We start from the raw sequence: 20,763 nt of genomic DNA on the forward strand, positions 1-20,763 counted from the left end.
TAACAGAGCAGCTGGGAATAATGTTCCCAGACTGATTTATTTTTTTTTATTTGAGTAGAAGATGTACATATTTATCAACAGACATAATTCCAGTATTTTCCAGAAGCGTATGATAGACAGGGATGTTCTGGGCCATATGGTCTTTATGGTTTTGTTAGTTTTTGTCTTCCTGAGTTTCTTCTGTCATCAGAAAAATACCCTTGCGAGTTCAAACAGAACCTGTGGAATAGCAAACACATTGATATGAATTTTTATTTGATTAAATAATCCTTAAAACATCTTATACTGTAAACGAGATAATCTGAAAAATAATTACAGCTGCAATCCAGAAGTTACTTGCAAAGAACTGAAAATTAATCCCCTTGTACAGTACATTACATTAATAAATTAACCTTGATTCTCAAATTATGAAGTATGTAAATTGCACTTTTTATTACATTTTTATTGTGATAGTGGGGAAAAAGCCCACCAACCTCTATGGTGATGAGTATTACTATCATCCACTCGAGGCGTAGAGCGTGCTTTTCATTCAGGTGATTTCGCATTAGGTCTGTCAGCTCCATGCAGTGCTGAAGCTTTTCATTCATTACCTGCAAGAGATTCCAAATATATGGCAGATCTTGATTCCCTAAGTGGAATGAGATCACTAAATAAAGGAACACAATCCACAGAAGGGCTCACTGAACAGAACTAGAAAGGTGTTAACACTCTTCTGCAAAATAATAAAACAGCAAGTCCTGTAAGGCAACATGCACAAGCGACAGAAGTTTCAATATAAATGAGTCTGTTATGTCAATAAGTTCATAAAAGTAACAGACATTTGGATATACGTCTGCAGATATTAAACTGCTTCTGGGTGGTATCTATTCATGAAAACAGGCACAAGCAAAAATATGCAATTTATTGGAATGCCTCCAATGTTACTAAACATTTAAGGTTGCTGTACCACCAGAACAGGTAGGGTTTTTCTGTGCTGCTTATTCTGTTTCAGCAGTAAGCATTATGTCACCCTTCAATGAACTGACCTGAATGATCACGTCAGTAAGAAGACTGCTTCACATCTCAGTTTTTTAACTTGTTTTCTTGCACACATTTCAGAACAAGAATTAAATCTCCTCTTCTTATAACTACTTAAAGCCTAATTTAGTGGCTCAGGAAATATGCAATCCATTCATGTGAGGCAGGGTTGTTAACCTAAACTGGGTAAAAGATGTGAGTGGGTTACGAACACATGGAAAAGAGGAGAGTGTATAGGATCCTATTATTCTTTATTCAGTTTCTACAATTAAAACAGACAATCATGGAGCAGTCTGTAACCCTCCTGAGCCAAAGAGCTGATCTGCATGGGGATAATTCTCATAACAGTAGGACACCTACCTTAACTCTGCGATTAATGTTGAGAAACTGGCAAGTCTTGTCATAAAGCTCTTCCAGTTTTTCTCTGTCCCAGTAAAAGTCAGGTGTTATTAGCAGGTCTGAACTCAGATTTATACGGTGTCTAAAAAGAATGGGTACTACAGTAGTTCAAACTTCCTTTTGGTGAATACAGGAGCAAATATATACATAGCAGTTAAAAGAAACTGATAAATTTTCCTGTAACTTCAAGTAAAATAAGAAGAGAATCTCCTTTCGTAATAAAAAATACAATTGCAGTGATTGTCACATCTCCTGAAACTTTTCCGAGAACACTGTACTGTGTAACGGCTTTGAGCATAAAGGACTTTTGCCGTGTGGCAACACTGGCTCCTCAACTTGTCAGCTTAACTTTTGCTATCTGCAGAGAAGCCCTTGACTACGCTAGTAGCTCACCGAAGCTGTAGTACATGAATTAAAGTTACCAGGGAGCTCCTTAACAGCTTGTTGATATATCTCAGAACTCTTTATCTGTGACCGGTAGCACATGCTGGCTGTGTGAGCAAAGCACACCTTTCAGAACCAGGCTGTTGTCTCCACATTATAAAGGCTAGGAGCTAAAATCTGCCCCCCTCAACCTACTGCTCACATAAATCTTTGGGCACTTAGACCATTATTGTTCATTACTGAACAGTGCTTTGAGTAGGGCTGTAAAATCCAATGTTTAAAATAGGAATTGCTTTTAAAATTTACCTCTTTCTTCACTGATTTTGACAGGGTATTTTTGTAAAATTGTGTGTAATGCTCGGTATTCCCTATAGCCAAATTTTACTTGTTAGGGAAAAAAAACCCATTAAATTCTTACAAAGTAGCAGTGCTTTATGATTAAGTGAAGGGAAGAACAGAACTTACAGAAAAGTTTTACTAACTCTAGGCCGTAGTTAGTTAGTACCCCAGTACTTCCTCCTGGTTTCCTTTGCATACTCTAGTACTACTATAATTACTGGTTATGAGACACGCGTTGCTGGACCCAGGGAGGGAAAAGGGTGTGTAATTTGGCCATTTACAATATGCTGCTTAATGCCTGTCTGTAGTTGAGATGCCACTGGTGAGATGGTGAGCCAGTGGGTCCTCTGAGTAACGTAACAGCACACAGATTCTCCAGCCAAAAGAAGGCTGAAGTAATTCCCCTTGCCCCACCCCACGCTGCTGTGTTTAGTGTATATTCTGGTCTTTGTATATCATGCATAACTAAATTTTTAAGTTCTATGTAATACCATGTCTGGGGTGTAACCACAAAAAAAAGTTACCTTAATGCAAAGAGTTCTCCAATTTTCTGCATTACATCTGCATGAGACAGTTTCACCTTCCTTCGGGACTTCAGTATCTGCAAAGTAACAAGTTTTTTCAGTGCTTGATCAAGTAGCATGTACTAGAAGTTAAGTAGTCTGGAGTTCTACAGCCTGGAGTATGTATATGAGTTAAAATCTGAATGAATATCATACTTACTAACATTTGAGTTTTGTTTGCCTAGTGCCTGGCTTATTCAGTTTTTTAAGACTGTCACCATGCAACTGTTCATCCAGGTTTTTCAATAAATCACCGAGTATGCCATGAGTATAAATAAAAAACCCTGGAGCCTTTTCTACGAATGACTTCCTGAACAAGAGATCATTTTTTTTTTCTTCCTGCTATGGTTATTTTTAAGTCACAACAGTGTTCTTTTACCTTTCCACTACTTAGCCTTTTAATAGACTTTTTCCTTACAATAAACAATGTATTACCATTTATTTCCTTCATTAAAAAAAAAAAAATTTCTTTTGAAACCTACGAATCTCATTTTTATATGTGACATCATAGGGACTTTGTACTTATAATTAAGTCTCATGAAAAACTGTGTGGTTTAAGTAATTCACTCAGACTCTTCATTATATTCAAGCTAAAGCACATTGCTTTGAGCCCAAACTGCCACACACAGTGTTTGGCCAGGTTTTTAGATGCTGCTTGTCCTGCTACGTGTACACATTCAACAGTGGCAGGCAACAGTGGCACAACACGGGAAACATTATTCCAATGCAGAACCCCACTCCCAGCCCTTTAACAACTAATGATTTCTTGTCCCACCGCTCTGCAGGTGTTCTCAACTTCTCTGTGTGGATGGCTTTACCATCAAATTAAGCATCCAGTTGCTTTTTCCATATCCTCCGCTGAGTCTGGACTGATCTTTTACAAAGCACAGAAAAAAAGGAGGGGAGAGGTACAAAGAAGACCTCACCTCAGGAATTGACTGGATAGATTCCACAAAGTTATCCAGTAATGATTCCCAAATAGCCAGCTTGACTGCAACACAGAGGTGACAAAAAAAGCAGAACATTGTGAGGGGTATGTATGCTTGTTATAACTTTAAATCTGACAACATGCTGCTTCAAGACAGGTTGATATACACAAACATGATTTGAGCAAGTTACTGTGAGTATTACACAACCAATGCCTGTACATCTACGGACAGATCTGGGTTGGGCACTGACCCAGCTCTGCATGCAGAACCACCTTGAGCACTGCTCTCTTCTCCAAATGATCAGTTCAGATCCTGGAGAGTTTTTGCTTCAGCTCAAAAGCTGTGTGTTTAAGTGCTCCACCACACGTATGAAGCCTTTCCAAACTACATTCCAAGGAGGTTGGAGATAATGAGGCATACTGGAGTCAGGCTGACTTCACGTGGTGCCAGACAAGAGCCTCCACTGCATGTCTACTGTTGTCATTCTCCATTTGCCCGGTGTTTGATGCAGCATGCTCAAAACCGTGGAGAGGTACCTTGCACAGACACACCACACACTTGCTGAAGCTAAATTCAACCTTAAGCAATGTCCCATTTTGTTTCTAGATTATATACTATATACTAGGTTATATTCTAGGAATACACCGTTCATTGAAGATATAACTTCTCTTCTATGGAAGCTGTTCAGCATAGGCAAGGGCAACACAAATTCTAGTATGCCTCAGCTTGAGCCTGGAAAGTTGTTTCTACAGGAAGATGATGTAACTCGGGCCTTTGTTCTTTAGTCTGTGGATTCCCAGACAAATGAAGTAGTAACAGATCAAAAATGAACCCTATTCACTCAGCAAAAGAAGTCAGGGAAAATTTAATTGTCAAAATGAACTGTTGTGGTAGTAATCAACGGTATCAGCTAGTCAGGACACTGATAGTAAATCCAATGCCGACTGTTTGTCACATGTTTTGAATGCAGAGGCCTAATCCAAGTCAGTGACTTAAATTACATTTAATTTAGCCCCTGAAAAAAAGCCAATAGGCATTTTGGCTATCACCGATTATTTGACGGGTTGGTTTCTGCTGTGTCATATATTTGACTTGGACTAGACTTGCATCCTTTATTTTTATTGAACATTATTGAACTGTTTTCCTTTATGATGTGCATGTCTCACAGTAACATAAATTGGTACCAATTATCTCCTGCGAATAAATCGCTTGCTCCATTGTATGTTGCACTCCTCCTCCGTGCAGTGGCTTTATGAATAGGAAAACTATAGAGAACTATAGAGAACTAAAGAACTGTTTTGTCTCAATAGCTCTTCCTTTGACAGTCAGGAACATTTAGTTATATGCTGTACTCCTTGATCAAATGGTGTTACCACTTCAAAAACACACGTTCTGTTTCTTGATGTCCCTTCTGTTTAAAGGTGCACTTCCCCAAATACTACAGGAGTCCTGTAATTTTCCCTAAAAGCAGTAGGGGTAGACAGACCAGATTTCCTTTAAAGCTCTTTTCGAGGAGGGCCTTACTGCTGCTTGCTTCTACTCCCACTTCCTACCTCATCCGAGGTCCGAAGCAGCAGAGAGGTGTATTTCCTCAAGCAGCAGCACCACTCCTCAGCCTGACTTCTTCCCAGGGCCTCCCGCTGCCTCCTGACAGAAGTACCACGTATGGCACGCAGCCATGGCTAGTAAGCCTGGAAAACATTATCTGTGACTCTGCTCCGCACTTTCACTACTGCTCCACCTCCCCAGCCAGGAATAATTTCTTCAGCTGGCACCTAGCTTTTTCTATTAGAGGAAATGACGTCAGGATGAGTTACCTAAGATTACTGACAGGTTTCTAACACTGGACTCTACACTCGTTGCTATCCTAGAAGGGTGAGGAAGGGGATGCTCAGTAGAATGTGTATCTTTTGCAAAGTATGTTTCTTAATGTGCTTTCTTCATCTGTAAGACGATTTACATTGAATTTACGATTTCACTCCAATTACAGAAAACAAGGTAAAAAGCTTTGAAAAGGAATCTTTCCACTGAAGCATAACCAATCTTTAGACAGTTTGCCTAAACCAGACACCGAGTCTTCTCTAACCTGTCACTGTACAAGTCCCACTTATAATTACACTTCACAAAATCTGTCTCATAGGCTGATAATACAAACAATATTAACTCACCAGAAAGACAAAGGGCATTTGAAAAGGCAAATTTCTGCAGAACAACTTCATCGCTATCCAGCTCAGAATTTAACAATATTTCTCCTTTATGCAGCTTTGACTGACCTCTGTTAAAACAGAATTGAAGCATCTTCATTGACTAAACCACCAGCAACGGCACATTTAAAGAACAATCAACAATGCAAGAAGGGTTGATTATTTATATAAAGCATGCCCTATCTATATGGAGATCATCCCTATCCTTGCATTTTACTCGTGTTCAACCTAACAACAAACAAAACAAATCACTGAAAATTAGTTCCTCAGTCTAAGACTACTATTATGACCAAATTTTCTAGGTTTAATTGAAACTGCAGCAAGCTATGATGGTAAGTACAGCATTACTATATACACGCAGATAATTCAGAGTAAGCAGCATCCTGGCCTCTCTCCTGCATTATCTTTCTTTTTCTGTTCTCCTTTTCTTCTGTGACTTTTATCAACATTACTCCCTCCCCTGCTGAGGGGATGGAGTTGATGTGAGGTGGAGGTGATGATGTTACTTCCCCTGAAGCCTCTGTTGGATAGGGGGCCAGCAGCAAAGAAAAAGGGGCACGAGAGTTGTTCAATTCATCATGTCAGTCTCACTACGAAACTTGCATAAACACAATGGAATACATCCGGAATCACAAATTACACAACTGGATAGTATGTGCAATTTTCAAACAGCCAGGAAAAAACCAAAAACCTGTCCTGTTATCAGGTTACCTTAAATAAGCTCAACCTCACTAGCTCAGCACCTAGTGTTATAGTGTCCTGTCTAGGAGTTGTTTTTTGGTGCTGTTGTAAAAATTACAAATAGTTTTTATAATAATTTACATTGAAAAATATTTCTGTAGAGATCATTTGTTCCCTATGATGAAAAAACATTACTTAACAAGGCAAGACAACTTGCCAAGTTTATCATTCCACAGTATTCAAGTTGTAACTTTCCTAGGAAGTGAAGTATGTTCAGAATTACATGAACCTAGAGGACACTAAGGAAAAATTACGCAGAAAATCATCTTTAAAATCATATTTGTCTCAATAATGCATATTTTTTTTTTCTATAAGGTACATAGTTTCTGTTTGGGACTACTGAAGAACATGTTCAGTTGTGCGGGCATGGAGCTTCATAATTTACAAAGTCTAGCAGATAACCAAGTCACAAAGGCCATTACTTGCAAGTTTAGCAGTTCAGCAAAAATTGTCAATTTAGATTTACTGTTTTCTCCTTTCCTTATTTTACTCATTTGAAAAAAGAGTAACGAAAACTATATTTTTACTAGCTGCTTTTGCTTGGATTTGTTTTAGATGTCTATTAGCTTTTCTATCAAGAGTGCCTGAAAACAACTTACTCTCCTATTCTGTAGTTCATCTCTTCATTCTCCCAATGGACTAGTGCAACTTCATAGGGCTGAATTTCATGCTGTTCTAGCACTCGCATGATATTCTTCATCTAAGAAAAAGGCAATTGCACACACAGGAACAGTTACCATGCGGTACACGACCACTCTACAAAGATCGAGCACATAGTAGGTTGATGAATGCAACTTCCACGCTGAAGTTATTTAAATAACAACAAAGAAGTGTGCTGAGTAATGAAGTGATTATTAACACGGTTTACTTCTGAAGCCATCTGTAGCTGTGTGGAAGGATTTGTGGCTATGAACAACTGCAAGGAATCTGTAAAGACTAAAATGTCATTTAATGTCTGCATATATAAAACAGGGTAAGGATTAACCACAGCAGCAGTAAAGACAATGCAGACGTAATTTAGTATGATAACAATGAGTTGTACAAGATTTTGGCAGCTGTCCGAGTGTGGGAATAAATCTTTAGGATAAGTACATCAGATGACCGTTTCTGCCAGAATTACTAGTTGGCTGCTAAAATCAATAGTTTCGTTTCAGCTACCGGGGCTTAGGTTACATTACAGAAATCCTTTACCGCTACAGAAATCTGCAACAATGGTTTCAGCTGCCCACATTCAACCCTGTAAACAGTTAAATGTGCAGTTTTACTTGCAGAAGTAATCTCATTGTCATTTTATTCTCAAGCACACTAAAACCTGATGCAGGAAGAAAGAACCCTTTTCTCTCACAAAACTTTCTCCTCCGACATCTGACTTAGGATCCCTCATCCTAGTGCTTTTCTATGTGCTACAAGGCTCCCCTCATAAAAGTCATTCTGCAATTAGAACAAATTCTGAACTGAAAAACCACCCACCTACAGGTTTTTAAAAGGCATTTAGCTACACAACAGCCAGTAAAAAAAAACCATAACACCATAATACGCTTTTGATGCCTAAATTCTTTAAAGAGGTGAATCTTCTACTAAGCCATGCTTAAAACACTCTCTTCAAAATAACAGTTAATCTTTTAGTGCAAAACTGTATGCTAGTAAATTATTACGTTAAGTACTCAAAAAAAAAAATGTGTTACATCACCTGCAAGAGGGATTTTCTTTGCAGTGCAAGCTTTCTTCATTCATTTCAAGAATTTTGGTGATACTATGTAAGACATGATAACATTTTTCACTAAAAGAACCCCAACCCTACAGCTGCAACTGCTTGTTTCATAATCCTTTATTTAATATTAGCATGACTAGTATCTGCCATATATTCCAAGTCTTGTGGTAAAAAAGGTTATGAAACACTATTTTCATTTTTTTAAGCAAGGAAGTTTCCGCCGTCGGGCCAGTCAGCTCGACTAACCAGCTATGCTGTGTCCAGGGACAGTTCAGCAGTGCAAACCCTGCTGAAACAGTGCCAATCCCTAAAGTAGAATGCCAGACTTCAAGAGTGTGTTCACTTGGATCCAGGTGCTCTAGCTGGTTTCCCGAAGTCATTACTGGTACAGTAATAATTACACTGTTAATAGACTAACAGAGTCACTTCCAGAACTACAACCAGCTCAGGCTTCCCAGGGCCAGTACAGAGCAAGATTTAACAAAGCTTTACAGACCGTAACCGATGCTGTGAAATTCATGTGTCTTGTAATTTGCATACTTGCAAAGTTCTTCCATTACTCTGCATAGTGAGAAACTGTATTTCAGCGGCAGCTTTCTTTTATCTATTCAGAGTAATAAGAAGGCTTCCACTGACAGATGTGAGCTTCTTCTAGGCCCAGACTAATTTTACAGAAGGAACTACCTGTGACACAGTCCAATTAATGAGATGTTCTGCATTCACTAAATGCAACCTCTTGCTATTACAGCCAATCACATCACACAATTTCCTTTAAAAAAAAAAAAAAATTAAACTCCACCTCAAAGTTAGTTTTGCTTTTTGCCCTTGCTATTTTTGGTGGGGAAATAGCTGCACAATGTCCCCACTCAAGAATTTTACATTTGAAATTTCTATTCATGATCCCTTTGTAGTTATTACTTCTGTTAAGTGTCTGTTAGTTTAAAATAGTTTTTCTTCTCCTAATAGTAATTCTGGAGTACTTTTAAAAGCAATTTTGTCTGTTCACAGTGATTCTCTATGTTCTGTTTTACTCAATTACTTTCAGTTTCTGTTCTACAGGCCGGTTTGGTGGGGGTTTTTTTGTTTCAGTTCATTAAAACGTGTGCATAAAAATACCTCCTTTATTTGAGCAAGTTGTTTGGAAGTTAAAACTTTGACTATAATTTCAATAAGCAGAAAGAGGCAGATTTCCTCTTCTTTTATAAACAAAGCTAGCAAGGGACTAACTAAAGTTACTCATACTGTCAAGAAAACCATGGTATCAAATTTTCAAAGCTACTTAAGCATTGCTCTGGTACAACAAAACGAGATTTTTCAGAGTACTCCAGTGGGTTGAGGTGCCCAACACAAAAATCAACAGGAGTTAGTCAGCTGGTCTTCACTAATACCTGTGCATCAGTAGCACAGTTACAGCCATAGCATCCTAAGCGTGCTACAGGCAAGGTGGGAAGGGAGAACTAGTATATTTTTGTAGGCCAGCTGATATACTGAAACCCTCTAAACCAGACAGGAAATCAGGAACATTTCAGGTCTGAAACTGAAAAAGCAAACTTGAATCCAGAAATTCTTCCTGTCTGGATACAACTGCTCTGTATTTTCATTTACCTTAATGAAAATCCCCCTTTAACTTCCGTACATCTCAGTATCACCTATTTAATACAGCATTTAAAGTCACATACTATGCCTACAGATAAGCTCAATATTTTTCTCTTTGTATCTCAAATCTAGTTTTATTTAACCCCAATAATAAAAATTAATACTAAACCAAAAGTTTATAAATATAGTCCTAAAAATAGATATGCCTATGGCATACCCATGTTGGTCAGCCAAGAGCACCAAATTATCGTAGAGGGTATGTCCTTTCAGTATCAATATATTTTAACAACTATACCACCCAATAAAAATCTTCCTTCAGGAAAATTGCTAACTGGTAAAAAACACAGAACAGTATTTAAAAGTTGCTTATAAAGTTAGTCTCTTTCAAAGTTATCAAAAAGCAAGTTTTGAATAGTTTTGACTTAAATGGCTCTAGAATGATCCTTTTCTTCTAATAGATTTTCTGTTACATTAGTGCCTTTCAAACAACCGTTCACAGGTTGATTTTTCTGATCTACTTCTTCAGGACACAGAGCTGCAAGAATTTTCTTTTTGTCACTAGATTAAGGTTTCAGATTTTTGCCGTTAAGTAGAAAACGTTATCCACTTTGTATGTTACGCATATATTTGCTCCTTTTGTGCAGAAAGTCAAGTTTCAAAGGCGATCTATCAGCAACCCACACACTTGAGGGCAGCAGCAGGCAAGCACCTGCACTCATGAAGAGAAGAATCAGTCCTTTTCCTTCATGGAGAGAACCAAGCTCGCAAACAAAGCCCAAGCATGCTAGGCTTTGTGGGACTGACAAAACATCTGCTTATATATTTTAACAAACAGTTTTGCTTTACTTACACTTTTTTCTTCCACATTCCAAAACACAACAGCCCCTTCCCTATGAATTAAAGGAAAAACTGAGGTGTAATTAAAGTGTTTTAAATGTATTTCAATGCAATATTCAAATTGTACAGTGGCAATTTCTGTCACTGTGAATCAAAAAACTTTATAGTATCTTCACAAAAACTACGTAATAGTTGCTTTTTAACCATACTTCAACTTAAAAAAAAACATCAGAAGATAAGTTACTTTTTAACCATTTAAATAATTTTGATTTTTTTTTTTTTTTTTTAAATCATTCTGATTGGACAGTTATTCCTTGAGTTTCATGAGGTAATATGATGCAACAATCCAGGACGCTGCAGTACTTCCTTCACATCATTGCTATTAATAAAATAATATTTTGGGCATGATGTATCACTTACCTGAAGAAAAAAACCATGCCAGGATCATCTTCTTTTGCAGACTTCTCAGTACCGATCACCAAAACGTTTGCAGCATCTAGTTTGAAATGAATGAAAAAATGGAAGAATTATTCAAACTTCTAAACATGACAGCTATAAGCATATCATTCCAGTTTAACAGTCGCATGCTAACATGTCAGCTAGTCCCATATTCTATTTTTCTGACAGAAATGCTTGCCAGAAAACAACTAAAATATCAAACTACACTGCTTTTCTGAAGTGTCACACTCTAGACAGACTCAGCTGCCATGCTGAACTCCTCTGGAATCTTTAGTTAATGAAATGGAACAGTTCTGAAGAATAAAAGACTTAAGGGGAAACAGAGGCAGGGCACAGTAAATAACCATGAACAGAATACAGAAGTGGACACCCAATGTGAGTGAACTATGGAAGTTTGCCCATAGTTGCAGATAAATTACCATACATATCTGTTTGCCCAGAAGATCCTTCTCTTTCCATACAGCAAGGGACTAATCTGCACTCAAATTTAGCTGATTTTCCTTTGATAGTCAGAAACTTGAAAGAGCAACCCCCAAGACAGGAGAGGGTACATCTACGTTCTCCTTTGGATCATAACATGCTTTTGAAACAAATCTTCCAGCCACCCTCATTTACCACACTTCTGCTGTGCACTGCTGAACAGTGTCAGAGTACACAAAGTGGATTTTTTTTTTTTTGCATTAAATTAAACTGAAAGAGGAGCTCCAGAAATGCACCTATGGTACTCCAACCACCAATGTTACAAAGGACTAGACTGGAGCTAGCGTAAGTAAAACACCTCAAAACTTGCAAAATGTGAATGCTGGGTTCTCAAAAAAGGGGGTTATTTTTTTTTCCCTACAGGTCTGCTCCACTGTACTACTGATTAATGTAGACAAAATTTTAGAAGTCCTGATGTAGTTTTGACAAAAAAAAAAAAAAAAGATTACTTTTCAGCATGACTTCTTTTGTTACAGAACCCGTGGAAGCTAGACCAGCAAAACCCCCTAACTCTACTAGAGACTCCGCAAAGGCTCCTAACACCCAAGCCTTAAAAAGTTCAACTCCTTTGCAGAAAGATCACAAGTCAAGTGACAAGGCATGAAATGCAGCCTGTGTACGAATTCCACTCTCTCCTTTACTGCTCAAGCCACAGAGGCCAGGCAGACTAACGCAGCAGAGAGCACTAAGTATCGAATCTACTTTTCCTAATACCAGAATTGGGACCACACAGTTGGTCTGTATGAACTCTTTAAAGACTTTTCTTTCCATTACTATTCCAGTTCAGAACACGATTGATGAATCACTACAGTAAGTTTTAGGTGTGAAGTGTGAGTTAATCACGGAAGAAACATTTGTCTGCATTTTCTCATTTGCTGTTTCAAATATCACCCTTATCTTTCTTTATCCACTGCAGCCAAAACACACACAATTGAAGAGAATCTGGTCCATTGTAAGTGGAGGTACAGGATCTGCCTCTATAATGTTTTAAAAGAGGTCAAAAACAAGAATAACGCTTAGGAAGAACACTACAAATCCACACACTAATTGCCGATTCGGATTTCTATGTGCTAACATTTTTAGATTTTCCAAGACTGAATGTTTGAGTTGGTAACCAACCATTGCTACATGCACAAGCCAGCCACCACAAAACATCAGATCTGCTGGTACAATCCAACATCCTTTCACCATTACTTCTTCCAAACATTTGATAAACAGACTATCTACTGTGAGGAGCAGAAAACACACCATGAAGAAATGAAAGAACTGGCAAAACCCACACTCCCAGGGTAAAACACCAGCAACAGCAACTTTTGCCTTGCAGTAATTCATAGTCATGCAGAGGACTGTACAAAGTTTCTATCCCAAAATTGTGAAACCAGTGTTGGTTTTAATATAAAGAAACTACACAGAAACATGAAACCTATACTCTACAGCACTTGGTCTTTCCACGTTCATCTTTCTCAGCAAGATGATCATTAGTAAATCTTGTGTTTAAAAGAGAACCACTGGAGTATTATTGCACTTAAATTATTAAGTGTTTGAGAGGCAGAGAGATATTTGATAACCTCTACTGAAGTGCCCATAAACACTATCTGTCATTTTCTTAGCTTCATATAATCTGTTCAAAGAGGGGAAAAAAAAGCATTCTACTGCCAACATATGAAAATCACAGCTGTTCCAGGGCATAAGGTTCTTTCAGCTATAAAAAGCTCCATTTGTTTTTCTCTTGTAGTATACTTCAGCTATTTCCAAGCCATACTTTCCCAAGTCTTCAGAGATACTTTGTATGGAAACGAGAACCAATTATTTTGCTGAAGCCTAACTAAGTGAAGCACTCAACAACTGCTAGGATATATTTGGTCCAAAAAAAAAAAAAAGTATCAAACTGCATTCTCTTTACTAATTTAAATTCTTAACTATTTTAAAATAGAGTGAGGTAGATTCAGATTAGACATTAGGAAAATTTTTTTTCCCATGAGAGTGGTGGAACACTGGCCCAGGTTGCCCAGAGAGGTGGTGGATGCCCCATCCCTGGAAACATTCAAGGCCAGGTTGGACGGGGCTCTGAGCAACCTGATCTGGTTGGAGATGTCCCTGCTCCTTGCAGGGGGGTTGGACTAGATGGCCTTTAGAGGTCCCTGCCAACCCAAACTATTCTATGATTCTACTAGAACTAAGCAATTATGGGTTTATCTTTTTCATTTAGCTTAGTCAGCAATATTCTCTCTTGCATGCCTTCCTCTCCAATCCTTGGCGATTTATATTAACAGAAGTGTGGGTATGGAAAGAAGATGCAACACTTGAAATTACAAAATTGTTTTGACAATTGGCTTTCAGAGAGCTGAAGCACTATGGTATCACATTACTGAAAAATTAATTAAAATAAAGAAAACTTTCAGAATTTTTTCAGTTAGTGGATTTCTGTAGAAATTATTTTTAGAAAAAAAAATGCAGATTTATTTTTCCTGCATGCATCTATTTTTTCAATACTTTTAGTGTAACTATAATTTTGGGAAAAATTATCATAGGGTAATAGCAGTGCTGGTTATATTGCTATTCTGAAAGGCTTAGCTGTGTTTTTTTTAGCAAATGGAATTTTAAAGCAAAGCAATGTTTTTTATAGGCAGTATGATATACTCCAGGGTACTACCAGAATAAGAATACACAAGTTATAAAAATTATATACCTCATCCATATTTCATTTCCCAAGGTATAACAACATTGTTTTTAATATGTTTCAAAAATCTACCTCTAGGCAAACTTCTTATTTCAACATATCCATGTGAAGTCAGGTCATGACACAGATTACCAAGATGATATTCATCTGCTGTTGCAAAGGCTGTGCACTGCATCAGATTCTGTGCCAAAGGAACAAAGATTTGAGTTAGGGAAAGGCTGAAGCAAGATGTTCATAAGACAACTGTTTGCCTCAAATTTATCAGGAGAGTGACATATTTCATTTATTCACCCTTTTCTACGATATCTCTGCTGTGCTGTCCACCTTGTGTACAAATACTCATGAGATTACTTGCTCCCTGTTAAATGGGAAAGCAATCACAGACTGAGATCAAACCAGGCAACACAAGTAAGTCGCACCAAAAAACTCTGTGATACAGCCACAAAGGGAACCCTTCTTCCCTGAAAGCCAATCAAGTGCTTTCACAGTAGAGCTACACTTGGTACTGCTCTTCCATCCTACAGTTTATGACAGTCAGCTGACCACCAAAATCAAAAGCAAGACACCCCCAATAGCAGCTTTAAGATCTATACTCTAAAGATAAATGGAGTTCAACCATCCCAGCCTGCTCACCAAGCAGAAGCTCCAACTGCAATCATCACATTCTTCCAAGCACAAAGCTCACTGCCCACGTAACCCCCAGGGTATGAGCCACTGCAGCACAGAAAGTCACAGATCTTCCTGGCCAGTTGCAGGTGCTGCAGATTTACAATGCCTCCCCTGAACTGAATCCTGCACTAACAACGTGGTCACAACCGACACCACAGTTGAACAGCATACAATATTCCACAATCATAAATAACTAAAATGCCATATTGAAATAAATGACTGGAAAAATGACACGAGTGAATCATGCATGGCAAAGAAATCAGAAAGTCATCTGTGTAAAGATTTTCTTGATTAATCAAAAAAGTCACAATAAATCAATTTAGAACTTCTACTACTCATTTTAAGTGGATTTCTTTGTTCTGATACCATATATGTCCCACGATAATGTTTTTCAGTACAATGTAGTGGAAGGTATCCAGAAAGCAACGCATCTCATCGTGGATCAGTCACTTCCCAGCTTTTTGTAACTAATACAAATGAGGATGTAACTAACAACAAATGAACAAAAGAACTGTACTCATCTGCGAGCATTTATACCCACAATACACTTCAACTTAAAATACAGATTACATTTTTGCAGCACTCATACACTATACTCTTAAAATGGTGTTCTACTCCTTGGGGGCACCCGTTACCAGTCATAAGAATCACGGCCACGCATTTAAACCTTCTTTTCTTTTTTAATGTTAACATTCTGTTATCATTCCCAAAGTTTTGCTTAAACATCATCTTAATTCAGTGACCAGTAACAGAAAACTTTAAAAGTAATTACAATAGTCATATTTTCACAGCTGTGCTATGAGGCTGAGTTAACAGTGGAACAGAACTGTGTCCTTAGTTCCCTTGCCGCAGTACCTTTGAAAAGTTGCATTATCACAATTTCATCTGTATAAATCCATTCTCAATCTCTAAACTCCCAATGCAAATATGTATTTCAGATTCTTCCAAAAAGCTCTGGTTATTACAAGCACACGTGCTCTGCCATGAAACTCTTCTGTCAAGAGCTAAGGGACCAAATTTATCTTCTACCTAGTATATAAACTGAAAATCTCTATCCTGCTCTATGCTTCCCGTAGTTATTACTTGTGCTATTGTTCATTTCAAAGCAGGTGTACTACAGGACAGACCTTCTGTCTTACTGCTGCAGTTTTAGTTTCAAGGTAAAGACTTGACATTTAGTTAGAACTAGAAGTTTGCTGCTAAGACTACAATGCCTGAAATAGCATTTTGGATATGCACTAGGTTTTTTTTTTGTTTGGTTGGGTTTTTTTTTTTTTTTACAATGCACTGTTCCACTTAAATGTTTCCTAAAATCTTGTTTGATGGGGAACATTTGGATTGGGTGTAATCTGAGATTAAGACACCTAAGATATATGTGTCCACAGACACTCTTAATGTCTAAGCTCCCCTATTAGTTGATGGAGATATAGCCAAAAAGTCTATACTCTAATGAGTGAGTCAGCTAATCCTAAAATAGATATGTTAACTGGCCTGTCAACCTTAATCCTGTGCTTTCTGCTGTGTCACTTTCACCTGCAAACTTCAAAATAACAGAATAGAATATCTACTGGTGCTAGAAAGAAACTCCAGCTACTCACCACTCTCCACCTTTCGGCCTACAACTGGGGCTTCATAGAGATTCTATCCAGAGCACCACAACAGCTATCCTTAGAAGCAGCCATCCTAAGTACCTCAAAAACTCATTTTCTGTGTCATCGCATCCCCAAAAACTGCACAGGCTCATGGAACCGTAATTCTCCTTAGCCCATCCCTTCCGCTTTAAGCATAAAAAATTTTTTAAGGAAGAAAACTTGCAGGATGAACTTAAATCCTCACATCACCATAGGAATTGGTCTTTATCTTAAGGACAGTAAATACTACATCTGTACTTGATTTTCAAGCTTTTTCTAGACTACATGACTATAGTATTAAAAATTAGCTCAGCAGGTTTTCATGCCATCAGACCTTATGAGATTAAGTAAACTGAGTAGTGGTACTACTCACTGAAGGACTGACTAAACCAGTTAACTGCTTTCAAGTAACTCCTCCATCTTTCCTGAAAAACTGGTCTTACTGCCATTTATCATCGCTGGGGCTCAGCCTGTAAACAACACATGAAGATCAGCGCTGGGGAGGGGTGAGAAGGACCTCGTTCATGAACTGTTCTGCAAAAGAAAGGTGTCAGCTGTCAGGCCCTTCCAGACAGAAAACACCAGAGATCCTTGGGGTTCATCTAGCTGAGAACCTTAAGAGTGGGCCCAGAGCTGGTGGCTCAAGAGACAAACTGGGAAGGAGACGCAGCAGCCCACCCCCTAGGTAACTGCCCTGGCAATAGGGCTGGCATAAGTGGAGAGCTCTTGGTTGCCTCCACACATGCACAAGGCAAGATCACCTTTTTTTGACACCAGTATTTAAAGAAAACCTACCGCATGCTGAAAAAACCCTCAAGGATTTTCTATTTGCTCTACAACTTGAAGAAATCAGCTACATCTTCAAGTTATTTCTCTATACTATGTATCTATAAGGAAACACACAAACAGGTAAAAAAAATTGCTTATTCCAAAATACTGTCAGCCTGCAGTTAAGGTGACAGCCTGGCTGTATCCCTGTAGATGGGGCTATATATCTGACAAAATCACATGAGGCTTATTCAAAAACAGCAAATATTTTTGTTAGGTCTGAGTTTATGTGATTTCTGGCACAGCATTTTGCCATGTGGAAGCTTCCTCAGAAAGCGTATTATTATTTCAGTATATCAGGCAGGATTTTCTCTATTTCTTCACCACAGAAGAAAGTAAAAAAAATAGCAGTGCATATTACTTGCATATATATATATATATATAAGGAAACGTCAAACAAAGGAACTGTTTGCATTCTATGCTGCCATTTAAAAGCCTCGTGCATCTAAAAAAAATGCCACTTCAATTCACAAACAACAACAAAAAAGAAGCAACCTCTGAATGTAACATCACAGCATGAATAACAAGCTTGAAACATTACATGGTGTTTCAGGACTAACATTCTTCACTTTCTTTTTTCAAAGCAACGGGGAAACACAAGCGGGAACTAAATTGCCTATAATGGAGTCTTTACGTTACATTAAAGCACGCTCCCGCTCATCATACAAAATACTAAGCACAAGTTTAGATGACAAGAAGGCAAGCATTAAAACATCGGTTTCTGTGCTCCCAGTCAGTAGATCATGTCACAGACGTATTTTGCAAGGTGGAAGCTGTTTCTGACAGCACAACACTTGTGTCAGTCGCATCTATAATACTATTTTATTAGCAATACCTGGAACTCGGTTGTTGTAGTGGCTTGAGAACAGTAACCCTTCTGACACTAGGATTTTCCTTTGCGATCTTATATTCAAATATGCTTAAGATCTGCCTTGGCAAGTACTGAGGCTTGCAATCTCAAGGCGAAACAGCCACAAGTATGCACTGTTCCACTTAATCATATATCATTTTATCCAAAACAGTTTGTTGCTGCAGTTACTCCACAGACCTGGGAGTCTGGAGATCAAGACGCTATTTCTACATATGGAATAATCTTCCTCAAGTAACACAGGCTATGTCTGCACCTCAGTTTCCCATCTGAAACTTAACCTGAATATAAAATTTATACTATTTGCTTTCATTTTCATTTCTGAGTGAAGCCTTAAAACTGGGTAGAATTGGACAAGCATGGATACCTAGGGAAAGCTGAATTATTCTGAAAGTTAAGACTTTGTTTCTCAACATTAAATGTGATTTGAGAGCACTGGTTAAAACTATTTTTAACAGATATTGTTTTTCCCTTTTAATAATCACTTATCTTCCCTCCACTTCTGTTTACACATTGCTAGTAAATCTTGATTTTTCTCTTCAAAATACCAGACACACTAGTTTCTATCAAGCTTGTTTCTGTTTGCAGAGTTCCAACACTAGGGTAAATAATGAAATCCTCTGCACCAAATTAATTTCATTATGCTAATTTTATTAAAATGTTAATCTAAACCCAAATCTGAATCTAAATTAAATTGATTAAATTCCCTTAATGTTATACAGAGTGTAAATTTCATACTTTACCTCCATGTCTGACAGTAGTGGCTGGTTAGTTCTGGATGGCTGCTTGGTCCTTGGCGCTTTTGGTGGCCTCTTAACTGGCTGGCTACTGTGTTTTGGAATAATTTTACCAGCTGATACAACCGAGTAAAATCTTGATGATATGCTCCTAAGCTTTTTCATATGCTCTATATTGAGCTTGTAGTTGTCCATCATTGCCACACCAAAACATTTCCAGGATGGAAAAAACCCCTCCCCACTCCGATAATAAACATTTCTTCCCAAAGCCAATAGATTTCCTTGGAGCAACTGCCAATTCTTGACGTGCACACATCGACTTGTCAAACAAGGGGAAGCAGTTTTCAGAGCACACAAATTCCAAGTCTCTGCTGTTCTGTGAGCTCTTCTGTCAATTCCATTATCCAGCTTTAACAGTGGGCGTCCAGTTTTATTAAAGCCTTGGCATCGGCGTATTGTTGTCAAAGCGTGGAAAGCTTTAGTCTGAAGCCGCAGAAGTTTCAGTCTCATTGCTTCCCTCAGAAGCAATCCTGCCTGGATTTAAAACAAACAAAAAAAATCATCCATCAACGCTTTGGAAAGAAATAATATTATTTTTCCTTTATCTAAAAGGAGCCCCATGCTCCTTTTGCATGCATTAGTATTCCTAAGCACATAAACATCAGTGGGTTTAAACAGCTTCTTTTCAATGCTATGAAAATGCTACAAGTAAGATCAAAACACATTAGTGAGCTGTGTGCTTGCAACACATGGTGAAAAAGTAGAACTGGTTGCTATGTCAAAATGTAAGCAGGCACCTTTTCCCTCTGCTGCTTGTTCTGCATAGCAGTCTGCACTCTCAGTAATCCCACTGACAAAATTACTCGTTAGCTAGTAATGAGTTCCCTTAAAGAGGGCATCAGACTCTGTGAATCATTATTTTATACACCATAAAAACAACAATTAGATTACTATGTGCTTTTATGGGAATGTCACCGGTGGAACACACATACTGAAACTGCTGCATCACAAACAGCCAAGCACAGATCCAGCTCCGCTGTGTCATGACTACAGCGAGAGTTGAATCAATCAGGTTACAGTCTTGATCCCGTGAGTACACGCTGGTGCAACAGGGACCGCAAGGCCTGCTTGCAGATCTACCTGTGTTGACAGAAACACAACAGTGTTCTTACTCTGTTATACCGCACTAAGAGCAAAATTATATTTATGCTATGTTGTATGAGCTAATAAAATAAACTTTTAAAGTATTCAGACAGCAGACTGAATACCTCAGTGGGTTCATTTCAGTTGCTGAAAAATTGCAGTGTCAAGTCCCTGCCCCCATCTGCTTTTATTAACCAAGAATATTTGCCTCATGACACAAAAATCTATCTGCAGCAAGTTATTAAAAACAAGAAAAAGTCATCAAGTTGTATAGTTTGAAAAATCCTGCAAAGTTCAGAATATTTTTCAGAAACTGTGTAAAGAAGGATCTTCAATACCACTCATACATTTAATGTAATAGTTCAAATAAGCACTTTCTTGTGAGAACAAATCATTGTGTGCTGACTGGAACAAGCCCTCCATCCTGACAAAGATATCTAGATGCTAGCAGAATATACACACAACTTGACATAAACCAAACCTCACCCTGACATAACTTAATGGAAGAGGAGTATGCCAATTCTGGTGAAAGAGGTATACAATTTCAC

The 20,763-nt window shown here is 38.1% G+C and overlaps 1 protein-coding gene across 7 annotated transcripts in view; it reads right to left on the bottom strand.

Moving 5' to 3' along the window:
* The window catches only part of RMND1 (required for meiotic nuclear division 1 homolog), a 22,773-nt gene continuing 2,010 nt past the window's right edge, over positions 1-20,763 (bottom strand). Inside the window, exons 2-13 of one of the 7 annotated variants that reach the window (XR_015258239.1) lie at positions 19,079-19,606; positions 14,412-14,520; positions 11,141-11,216; positions 10,734-10,773; positions 7,176-7,276; positions 5,800-5,906; positions 3,629-3,693; positions 2,664-2,740; positions 1,378-1,498; positions 1,026-1,199; positions 474-590; positions 199-219 (exon numbers count right to left, since the gene is read on the bottom strand). Coding sequence is in view for 4 of the 7 variants with exons in the window: in XM_086745413.1 (XP_086601539.1) it covers positions 187-219; positions 474-590; positions 1,378-1,498; positions 2,664-2,740; positions 3,629-3,693; positions 5,800-5,906; positions 7,176-7,276; positions 10,734-10,773; positions 11,141-11,216; positions 14,412-14,520; positions 19,079-19,582 (1,350 nt within the window). In the remaining 3 variants the exon portion in view is untranslated. Of the gene's footprint in view, positions 220-470; positions 591-1,023; positions 1,200-1,377; positions 1,499-2,663; positions 2,741-3,628; positions 3,694-5,799; positions 5,907-7,175; positions 7,277-10,733; positions 10,774-11,140; positions 11,217-14,411; positions 14,521-19,078; positions 19,607-20,763 lie in introns of those variants that run through there. The other 6 variants (XM_086745413.1, XR_015258240.1, XR_015258241.1 and 3 more) reach the window with 6 other exon arrangements.

The sequence above is a fragment of the Chlamydotis macqueenii genome, chromosome 3, assembly GCF_036417535.1.
Source record: "Chlamydotis macqueenii isolate bChlMac1 chromosome 3, bChlMac1.mat, whole genome shotgun sequence".
NCBI classification, from domain to species: Eukaryota; Metazoa; Chordata; class Aves; order Otidiformes; family Otididae; genus Chlamydotis; species Chlamydotis macqueenii.